This window comes from Silurus meridionalis, chromosome 12 (genome assembly GCF_014805685.1).
Source record: "Silurus meridionalis isolate SWU-2019-XX chromosome 12, ASM1480568v1, whole genome shotgun sequence".
In the NCBI taxonomy this organism is placed as follows: Eukaryota; Metazoa; Chordata; class Actinopteri; order Siluriformes; family Siluridae; genus Silurus; species Silurus meridionalis.
In genome coordinates this window covers 11688916-11700574 of record NC_060895.1, presented here as the reverse complement: position 1 = coordinate 11700574, position 11659 = coordinate 11688916, and the positions used below count along the sequence as shown (strand labels likewise).

The 11659-nt window shown below is 38.5% G+C and overlaps 1 protein-coding gene and 1 non-coding gene across 2 annotated transcripts; one reads left to right on the top strand and one right to left on the bottom strand.

Annotated features, from left to right (window-relative positions):
* Positions 1-659: 659 nt before the first annotated feature.
* On the bottom strand, positions 660-850 carry LOC124395120. Its single transcript, XR_006927603.1, has one exon. It is a non-coding gene; the product is annotated as a U2 spliceosomal RNA (small nuclear RNA).
* A 527-nt stretch (positions 851-1377) lies between these two features.
* On the top strand, positions 1378-9748 carry ccdc92ba (coiled-coil domain containing 92Ba). The gene is made up of 4 exons (XM_046862173.1): positions 1378-2107; positions 2979-3123; positions 4110-4157; positions 8227-9748. Exons 1-4 carry the CDS (start codon positions 2096-2098, stop codon positions 8916-8918), a joined length of 897 nt encoding a protein of 298 aa, XP_046718129.1. The 5' UTR covers positions 1378-2095; the 3' UTR covers positions 8919-9748.
* The last annotated feature ends 1911 nt before the right edge of the window (positions 9749-11659 follow it).

The window sequence follows — 11659 nt, the reverse complement described above, 5'->3', positions numbered from 1 at the left end:
TCTATCTATCTATCTATCTATCTATCTATCTATCTATCTATCTATCTATCTATCTATCTATCTCTATCTATCTATCTATCTTGATGCATACTGGGAAGAGAAAGGTTGATCATTAGGAGCGAATTTTGAAAGGGTTTTTTTTTTTCTCTCAACTGTTTCACTTTTTCTTTTTCTAATTTTTTTTCTTTTTTTGCACATCAGGTCCACATGTGTGAGTGTGAGAGTAGTGGGCAAGTGTGAGAGTAGTGGGCGAGTGTGAGAGTAGTGGGCGAGTGTGACAGTAGTGTGAGAGTAGTGGGCGAGTGTGTGAGTAGTGGGCGAGTGTGAGAGTAGTGTGAGAGTAGTGGGCGAGTGTGTGAGTAGTGGGCGAGTGTGAGAGTAGTGGGCGAGTGTGTGAGTAGTGTGCGAGTGTGAAAGTATGAGTATGAGAGTGTGAGACTTTTTGATGTAAGAAACGTTTAGAAAGACATAAAACAGTTTGAAACTTTGGTCAAAATGGCCCGTGGATCACTCAGGGTGCCTTTGCTGCCAGTTATTTTCTTTGTGTCTTCCCCCCCTCTCTAATCCTCTTTATGAATTTGAATATTTAAGTCAAGTCAACATTTACATTTGCGGCATTCAGCAGATGCTCTTGTCCAGAGTGATGTACAAAAGTGCTTTGAGTCTCTAGCAATTAATAAATCACTGCAAAACCGAGCTGATGTGTGGAGCGGATGGAGCAAGCCCCTCTCCCGACTCCCACTGTCAAAAATCTGTTTATTATGTAGCCCTCATATAAAGGACATATCAGATATTAAACTGATAAGAACAGATACTACGCTTGATCTTAGCCAGAAGGCCGAGAAGTCAAGAAGCTTTTATTGTCATTTCAACCATACTGTATATGGCAGACGCAGTACACAGTGAAATGAAACAACTTTCCTCCAGAACCCTGGTGCTACATAAAACTACATAAAGCTACATAACAGAAATCACAGGGCTAAGGACTAGTAAGTGTATATATATTATCTATTTGTTTATATATAATGTAAATATGTGAAAACCTGGGAAAAATGATTAATGAACAAATAAAGACTTGTTAAACCTCTCTCTCTCTCTCTCTCTCTCACACACTCTCTCTCTCTCTCACACACACTCTCTCTCTCTCACACACTCTCTCTCTCTCTCTCACACACACACTCTTTCTCTCTCACTCTCTCACACACACACACTCTCTTTCTCTCTCACTCTCTCTCTTTCTCTCTCACACACACTCTCTTTCTCTTGCATTCCAACCCATGTAAAGCATATATTCATGGAGCTGACTTTGTGCACAAGGACATTGGGTTTCCTAGTAAAGTAAAGGAGAAAAAAAATGAATGCTGCTGCATCCAGAGACATCCTACTCAATTGTGTGTGTAATATGTGATATAAATAATAAATTATATTATTAAGTATAACTGGATCGATGTCGGATTGAAATAGACAGGGAGGATTTATGTCAAAATATACGAATAAATAATATAAACATAGCAAATGTTTACTTTAAAACCCCCACCCAATTCTGTGTTCTATCTTCGCATCACCGCGTGTCTTTAAAAGCCTGATGTGCTGCAGCTGGATGCGTGCACTTCTACTCCGGTTTGTTTGTGTCCGCGGGCGCGTGCTGCTCGCTGCGCGCTTTTCCGTCCTCCAATCGTGTTGAGCGCTGATCTGCGCGCGCCGCCTCTCGTCTCCCTGCTGGCGTGTGGAGGAAACGGCGTCCGTCGTGCAGAACGAAAGGCAGGACCACGCGAAGAGGCAGCAGACATCATCCTGGTGTCCATGTCGCCCTCGCCACTGGTTTCCACTACAAACCCGTACAAACTGGTGTTGACGCACTGTGTGTGTTTGGATGCATGGATTCTGGTGTAACCTTGGCGGTTGTCGGTGATGCAGCAATGCCTTAATGCTTCACCGAGCATCGATCTGCTTCTGCTTCCTCGAAAGATGTCGTCCTGGCTTCATCCTGCATTGTGTTTCATCTCGGACTTGATTTAAAACCGGACCTCCATTTCGTGGATCGGTTACTCTGTTTCTAAAGCTTTGCATCCCTCGTTTGAGTGTCACTGCGATAATGGAGAGCCCGGTAGGTGTTACACAGCCAGACTAATATAATATATCTAATATAATTTTTACTAAACACTTTTTTACACATGGTCTACACACACACACACACACACACACACACACACACACACACACACACACACATATATATATATATATATATATATATATATATATATATATATATATATATATATAGCATAACCCAGTGTTTCCCCATATGCTGATAACCCTATATTAAGCTTTTGCCAATGATGGGGGGTGGGGGTGTGGTATAACGGTGCTACAACATCTCTATTAAAATGCATAGTTGTAGTGAGTTTAGTATGAGTTAAGAGATTAGGGAGGATTTTATTCCTGCAACTTGCTGTCAAATCACAAAAATAATCCCACACTTCCACAAACACTTTATTAAAAGGCTACATATCGGACATTCAGGGTCAATCTGGGTTTAAGCATGCTATTGAAGGTTATATTAAAATCACGGCAAATGATTATTTAAACAATATTTGTCTCCATGTTTATTTATTCGTCCAATTTAAGTATTTGCATTAATGGTAATCAGAATTGTGTATCCAGGAGTACATCTTGGATGGGATTCCAGTTCATCTCAGGGCACCATATACATACTCACAACTGGGGCATTGTAGACTAGCAATTTCAAAACATGCTGAGAGATAGGGGAGCCCATAGTGAAACCATAGAGAATAGTATGGGAGAAGAAAAGCTCCAGACAGAGAGGCAAACAGTAATGTGAACTCAGGATCAAAAAGGAAACCAGGAGCTGTAAGAGAGCAATGATATGACCTGCTGCTGCTGCATGTTCATGTAGATGAGAAATGGTGCATAATTTTTTCTTTCTGTGACTTCTTTGCTTTCGCTTTGTAAAGCGACCACAGGTGGTGATGGACAGGAGCGCTTTGGCGAGGCAGGTGGAGAGTGTGGAGCGAAGCATCGTATTCTTGAGGCAGGAGCAGCTGACACTGCTGCACGGCTTACACCTGGAGATCCTCTCCCTGCAGAAACGCTGCACAGGTAAGTCTTAAAGATGACAAATGTTCCAACATATGCATTTGCACACATTCACAGAACATAGATCATCTGCTCAAAATAAAATCAGGATCAGGTGCACACAATAGGGCTAGTAAATGGGACCACTACAGAAAGTGCTGAAGCACAGGCTTTTATCAACAGGACAGCTGACTTTACAGAGGTGGTGTCAGAAGTGCTGAAGCAGTACTGAGGCAATCAGGCATTCTCATGGAGATATTTTTGCTTACTTGTCTTATTATGAAGCAGGCTGGGAGGGATGGCTGATATGGTATGAAACAGCAGGTTACTACAGAAATACAGAAAGTGTCTATGAGTATTATTTAGTTTCAATCATCTAATAGCCAAATCAAGGTGACCCTTTGGTATTTTTTTTTATATGAAAGATTACAGCCATGGGTACATCAGTGTTTTTTTTTCAGAAATATGACACATATAATTTGATGCAAGTCCAATGTGTCCCTTTAATACAAATAATTATATTGTGAGATTATTTTAATGTTGTTAATGATCATAGAGGATTCCCCTTTAAGACCTTCAATGAAGGCTGGCATTGTAGGATCCTTCACACACCTCTTAAGAAAAGCTTATGTCACTCATTAAAGATCTGTGACATAGTGTCACATAGATATCCATGTAAGACCACTGTATGCTGCCACGCCCAAAAAATGCACATCAGCACAAGTGCATGCGATAGCTGGACTGTACCACTCATCTTCTTGCGTGAGGAGGAAGCAGCTCTGTTTCTCCCCCTCTCGACATTTCTGTGGGATGTAGACTCTACCAAGAGTGGTGCAGGTCAATAGCTTCCTGGCAGCATTGGCTTTGTGCAGTACAGTACGAGGTGCACATGATCCTGTCTGTGGATATGCTGAAACAGCTTTTGCATGTTCTTGGCTTTGACTCTCTTTGAGTGCTGAATGAGGTGTGCACTACTTGTCACTAATTATTGCCTGTCGCTTATATTACAGAACTGACCCATGAGTTGAATTTAAAGCCTCCTGGCAAAAGTGAAGCAGGTGAGTGGTCAAACATTCACTTAGATACAGAGACAGAAAAAAACAACCCCAGACCTCTTTACCCTTATAGCCTTCCTTTCTACTGTCTGCTATTCAATCTTTATGCATTATGAATCCATGATCAAATATGATTAGGCTTTTTGTTAGGTCTGGTTATATTTTATAAATCACAAATCAGGCATCACATTCTTCTACAGCAAAAGCATTTCTTCCTCAAACAATAAATTGTGCTATAATAGAGGGAATATAAAAAAAATGAGTTATCTGTTTAAGATTTGTTTAAAAAATAATTCATGCCAGAAGTAAATGCTTGCTTGATGTCTTTGAAAACCTGTTAATCTCTTTATCATTTTTCAAGCATATATCTGTCTTTTGCTGTGTTGCATATCCCTTCATTCTATGTGTCAGCCCCTGGGCATCAGCCAGCCAGTAGTCTTCTAAGTGTATCACACTGTCATGTGCAGTAGTTTGAAAAGATGCGTTTGGCAGGGTTTCCTTCACCCTACGTTAGACTCGTTTTTAAAAGCAAATTTTATTTGTAATCAGAAATGTCTGTCGATCTTCAAAGGCAACTTCTTTTCGTTGTAACAAAATATGGAGTATTTCAGCACAGTACTTATAAGCCACATATTAAACAAGTGACTTAGGAATAAATTATGCATAACTATCAACAAGGTTGTGTTCAATAAATAAATAAATTAAGAAATAGTATTAATGTAACCTACATTTCACACTCCATAGTATTACAGAGTTTAAAGTACACTATATAGCCAAATGTTTATGGACACCTGACCATCACACCAATATGTGGTTCTTCCCCAAACTGTTGCCACAAAGTTGGAAGCCTACACATGTACGGAATGTCTTTATATACTATATCATTACAATAAAGGGCTCAAACCCGTTCCAGCATGACAACACCTACAGTCCATATGCTCCTGATCTGCACAGGGAACTGACCGCAGAACAACTTTTGGATCAACTAGAACCAGACCTCTTTGTCAAACATCAGTACCTGCCTTTACTAATGCTATGGTGGTTAAATTAGCATTAATCCATATAGCTATGCTTTAGAATGTAGTGGAAATCCTTCTCAGATAAATTAAGGTTATAATAACATAAAAATGTCATTAAATCTGTAATGGATATGGTGGGGAGGTGTCCAAATACTTTTGGCTACACACTCTAAATTACAGGCATATCATCATGGATGGTGCTTGTGTCATGGATGTAGCTAAGGTCGTCATAGCTACCTTAAGGTATTCCTTATAAAGCTGTAGGCTACAAAAGCTTAGCTAACCTAACTTATTGTTGTAGCTAAACATTAATTTCAGCTTTATATAAACAAAAAGGTTCAATAAAGCAATGTTATCTTCACAAAGCACAAGTTAAGACAGCAAGGCACTTGTGTTATAGGTTTTCATTTACATGTAGCATTGGACAAAAGTTATTATTCCTAATAATCATACACAAAAACATACAATTAGCATCAATTCCTGATTTAGCATTTTTCTTTCAGACGTAGCAGTCGCATGCGGTGCTTCTCACATCACACACGTGTTTAAACTGATAGCATTGGTCAGCCTGTTAGTTCTTTGTAAGTGAATATTTAACTTGTTAATGAATAAATGGTTCTTGACAGCATTCGTTTGATTTCATTTTACCGCACTACAAATTTCCGCAAATACATTTATCTATCTTGATGTTCTACTTTAGAGCCGATGTCAAAATTTCACAGTTCTTCTTTTTTCATCGTTGGGCTATGTCTTTCTTAATCTCTCCCCCACAGTTTTTCTTCTCTTGTCTGAAAAACTGATCCTTCCCTCCTTCCCTTCCCCTCCCTTTTCTCCTCTACAGTACTGTCCCTGTGGGAATATCCAATTACAGGTTGTTGTTTTTTTTTTTTGGTTGTTTTGCTGAGATGGTATTAGTCAGAGAGACAAAGAGGAGAAGGGCAGCAGTGGTGTAGTGACGATCACAAAAATTGGTCTGACGAAGTGATTTACAATGAAACTGAATTTGGGTAAATAGCATTCTTAATTAGAGTAATACATTAAAATCCACATGATGCTTCTTGTAATAGAAATCATTTGAAATATTAATATTATTCCATATCTGCCAAGCAGGACCTGTCGAGGAGTTAGAATGGTGAAAGGAGGGAGTATAAATAATAGGGTGGGGAGTAATGAGGATCAGATAACACTGCATTTTCTATACTGGCTGCATGAGCTCATCTGAGTCTAAAATGCTCAGAGGCTGATGGACTGGATGTGATTGGGGTAAGAAAGGCATCATCATCATCATCATCATCATCATCATCATCATCATCAGGGAATACCCGTAGAGGCCTCAAAGCTGCTGCAGCCGCATGAGAGAAAGTAAAAAGAGGGAATATTAAATATAATTACGTCTATAGTTTAATACGCTTCACAAGTGAAAATGTACACTATTTGAGTTATGCGGCATTAAAGAAGAACCTCTCAGTTCAATAAAGCAACTTTCAACTGAGAACATTAAATTAAATAGGTCCCATTTTTCCCACTGATTTTTTAAATTTCTAGCTTAACCTTTTAAGGATTTAATTTCCTGTGTGACATTTTTATTTCTTTATTTTTATGTCTATTTCTCATTTTAGTGTTCAGATTTTCCTTTTTCTTTCATTTTAGCATTGTAATTTCTCTCTTTTTTTAGTTGTTTTGTTTTTTTAGTCAATCTATTTAGTTTTTATTGATTTCTAATTGATCTCTGTTCTGTTCTGAGGTGACCTTATTGCTTTTACTGAAATAATTTACTAAAAACTTATTTTGCCCAATTTTCCTGTCAGTTCAAATGTAGGTAATCAGTCAAGACATGTTTTGTGTATAATATTTGCTTATTTTGTTGCTCACTGAAACAAGACTATTTTATCAAGTAAGGGAAGCATAGTTTAGCATAATACAGACGAAATGCATCAAACACTTGATAGTTAATCCATCAACCCAGAGGTGTTCTGTCATTTCAGATAAATGGCATGTGTTCGGTTTCTGAAACGGCATGATGTATTTGAGAACATGATGTATGACTTTAAAGTTAAAAACTAATAATGTTAGAAGACTGTGAGCATGCTAAAAAGAAAGTGCTTTAGAGAACTGAATATGTCAGACAGTGTCTGGACTATTACCTGCTTTGATATAAACAGATTTTGAGTCCTTAGGTTTGAATTTTTAATGAGCTTGTTTTAATGTGATGTTATATTATGATATTGGTGATTTCCTATTAAACCTAACCCCAAAAAAGAAAGAAATTTTCAGCAGCTGAAGGCTTTAATTAAGGATAAATACTTCTTATTAGTCTTCTGTGGACCAGGTTCAGAGGTCCTAATGTTCTCAGTGTAATTAGTTTTGATTGTATTTAGTCCATGATTTATGCCTTATATATTATATTATTGCTATATTGTATTATAAGATGCCCTAGGATCTAGGCAATTGATTGGTTTGAATGAATGTCCTTGAATAATTAGCAATCTGCCTCTCAGTGCTGCAGTCTTATCTCATGTTCCAGGCCCATAAATATTTTAGACAGAAAGCTTGCACTTTATCTGACTGGATGAAAATAATAAAGGGTAACATTTTCCATTTAATGAAAGAAAAAAAAAAGATAACAGGCACTATATAACTTCGGTATTATAGAAAAGCAGATGCTCACTCAGCTTTTTGTATGGCGTGTATTAACCCTGAACAGATGGTACACCCTGCTAGTGGCCTGAGCACAGCTGATTGGCGGGTTAGAATTTGCTCAGTAATTCTTAGATCCTTGGATACACAGTTTAAACTAAATCAATTATTTAGGTTAGTTGTTGATATTCTTACAGCAATGAAACAGTATCCAGGACATCTGTTATTTTCGACAGATAAATAATAATTGTGATTTTAAGCTATTTCTGGAAAAGAAGCACGAGCTTTTGATTTGTTCATATAATGTCTGTCAGGTAATTGCATTAGGAGCACTGCTTAAATTGCTTTCCTTGTGTGTGTGTGTGTGTGTGTGTGTGTGTGTGTGTGTGTGTGTGTGTTTGTGTGTATATTGCTAGAGGTACATGAGAAAGAGGAGCTGTTGGAGGCACATTGTCAGGTCGTGGAGAGCAGACTACAAGAGCAGGAGCAATCTCAGGATGAACTGCGTGATGAGCTAAGCCACAAGGGGATGCTGGTGGGAGCTCTGAGGGCAAGCCTGAAGGAAAAAGAGCGCCGCTTCCTGGAGGAGCTCAAGCAGCGCAGCCACAGAAGCACCGCGCTTAACACCGAGCTACAGAAGCAAACCAAGACTGCCGCCTACCTGTCATTTCAGCTGCACGCTGCCAGGCAAAAGCTGCAGCAAAGGCAACAGCAGCAGCATCGCAGGAGACAGGAAGAGGGTGGGACAGAGAATCCATCCTTTCTTGGCTTGCCTCAGCATGATAACTTCACTACTCCTGCGGTCAAACCGAAAAGGCGCAGCGGCGTCAGGGCTTGCTCACACCTCCGTGCTGAGCGGGCCAGGGAGTGTGTTCCTCGTGAGAGAGTTATGGGTCCAGAGGAACCCATGGCCATGCCTGACCCTGCACTCTTCCTCCACCCGCGCAGACCGGCAGCGGCGCAACCATTTCAGCATAACACACAGACATTGCGGGGGGCTGAAGGTGGAGAGGAGCCAGATGAAACAGACCATGGAGACTCGGCCAGCAGGCTGATTGCCACAGTCCCTGTCAAAACAGCCGCTACTGCGGAGAGCAAAGCAAAGTGACTGTGATGTCATGACCTGCTGTTTACCTCTTATCACTGACTGCATTGGCACTAGTGGACATGTTTTTTTTCTATATTTGCTTTATTATTAAATTTTGTTAGTTAGCTTTGAATTCACAAAAAAACAATAATGGCCAGTGGACTGGTCGCAGTGCACAGCGCCGCTGTGTGGTTTTGCCTTGTTTTAGGAAGGAAAGCCATAGGGCAGCTCAGTGTTGACCATGTGGTGGGGTGCCTCTGTGTCTTGGCTATTTGTTACTAATGTTCCCTTGCAGTAATTTTTTAGGTTTTGTTGTGTTTAGGAAGGATTTTTGTTGCTATACAGCTTGATCTTTGTAATTCTAAATAACATTTCTATACTTTTTCAAGCACTGCAGTGAGTGCACATGAGAAAACCTACTTTTTTATGAACATTTTTTTGCCCCCCCTCCCCAATAATAAGAAATCAGCTGTTTAATCAGTACAGATGTGTATAATAGTAGGGATGTGGGAGGTGTTTGCTGTAGATTGTGGCTCAGGGGTTACTTAGTGTAGAGAGTTTGAGAGTCTGTGTGTTTGTAGGTAGCGTAAGCTTTTAGAAGGATTAAGTATGGAATTGTCATTTAGAAATCATGATAGGAATCACTGATTTGTTTTTCGGATCTGTTTGAAAGCCCTGACCACTGATTTTAGAGTGTTTCACATTTGGTAGCAGGTCGTCTATAATTGAAGCCTCAGCAGTGCTGCGTGTGCATTACTGACAACCTTTTGTTCACTTATTTCGTGCACTGTAAAAATCTAATTCATCCCAATTTGCTTGCATTACCTATGTACAAATAAGTAACATTCATGGGCCACCATGAACCAGAACAATTTAATACAGTTAGAGCTATACTTGAGAGAAGAACATTTTAATAATTCTTTTAATATAATATCCACTCAGTTGGTGTTTTGCTGACCATGGTGTTAGAGAACAGAGTCAAGCATGTCGGTTTCAAGAAGGCTTTAGAATGTTCATTTGGGTCGAGGTCTGGTCACTGTAGGTGCAGTCATCCAGGATTCAGGGAGCCCCTGTGCTCTGTGTATAGAGACGGATTCACCTTGGAAGAGAAGAATCTCATCAGGTTAGAATTGTTCCATTATAGGATTAGGGTGATCAGTCATCATCACTTTTATTAATTAACATCGGCTTCTGGGTACAAATTAAAGGAACCAGCATCTATTTCAATTTGTTATCTGTCTACAGTGTTAGCTGCCACAACACCAGAACTGAAAGTTTGCCAGTGGATTGTGTAATCTTAGAAAAAGAATAGCTGAAATTATCAATATGTGGAAGGAGCACAGTTGCCCTCAATAGAACAATAAAACTAACAGAAAAATTGTGCAAAGTGCCAATTTGCAGGGTATAGCTGTTGTTAGTAATACGAAATGAATTAGAGAACGTAGCTTCTTTTACATTTTGCACTCTTGACCTAAAAAGCAGAACGAGTCATTTGTAGCAGTCACATTTCACATGGCAACAGAAATGAGTTTGGTTTATATTTAAACGCATTATGTAAAAACACCCTTATTCACAAGTAGCACCTTCTAGTCAGCTCCTTGTATTAAAGATTAAAGTTAAAGCGTGCTTGTTGAGGAATATTATGTCTTTATGGGAAAATAGTTTGCGAAGCTAAAGTTATGATGAATTTGAGATTTTTCTGACAACCCTGAGTTGCCTGTAGTGGTTGTGTATGCTAGAGTGTGGTGTGAGATTAAAGGGGATTCAAAACACTTTTTGTGCAAACTTAGCAATATTTAACAATGGCTTATAAGGCAGCCCTGGATGACTAGTTGGCACCATGTGCTAATGATGTACAGCTTCAATTAGCAGGTTAAAGAAAAATTACAATGTAATCAAGTCCCTTTTCAAAAGAAACAAATGAGTGGTTTTACAGCAATGGAGTGAATAAGTATGCAATAACAACTTACTTTATTTTTATTTGTTTTGCAAACTATATGGTTCCATTTCATTAATGTCTTCAATAATTAGGTTGGCCTTTTGATTGTTCGATTTTACTTGATAGGTATGCATGTGTTTGTCTGCATATCAAATTATGCACAAATGTTTAATTAATATATATATATATATATATATATATATATATATATATATATATATATATATATATATATATACTTTTTTCGTGTTCTTGATTGCTTACAATATAAAAGTGAATTTTAGATTTGCATATATTCCAATTCCAATAAATGAAATGTTTATGAATTTTGGTAACATTTTAGATAAAAACATCCTTAAGCATGTCTGGAGTTTTTACTCAAAGTGGACATTGAGAGTTGAAGTCTGCAAAAGGACTCCAAGGTATATAGAGCATTCTATAAAACTGCACAACAGTGTACATGACAGTGAATTCACATTTTATCAAATTATGTTAAATCTAAATGTCACTTTCTTGCTGTTCACTGATCTTTATAGTATTTAGAAATTTCTCAAAGGAGCATCTTCACATCACATGGTAAATTTTTTTTTGTACATTGCAGTGTGGATAAGTTTCAGGACATACAGTATGTCTATTGCTGGAGGATATTTGTTGAAATTACATGCAGCTCTATTAATGCAAACAGATTGTTTTGAAGATTGTTAACTGCTTGTTAGGGTTTTTTTTCACTGCGGTTGATCATTAGTAGGTCACATGACCATAATGAGTTTGTAAGCAGTGTAAGTGCTGGAAACACATATTACAAAAAAAAAAAAAAAAACCC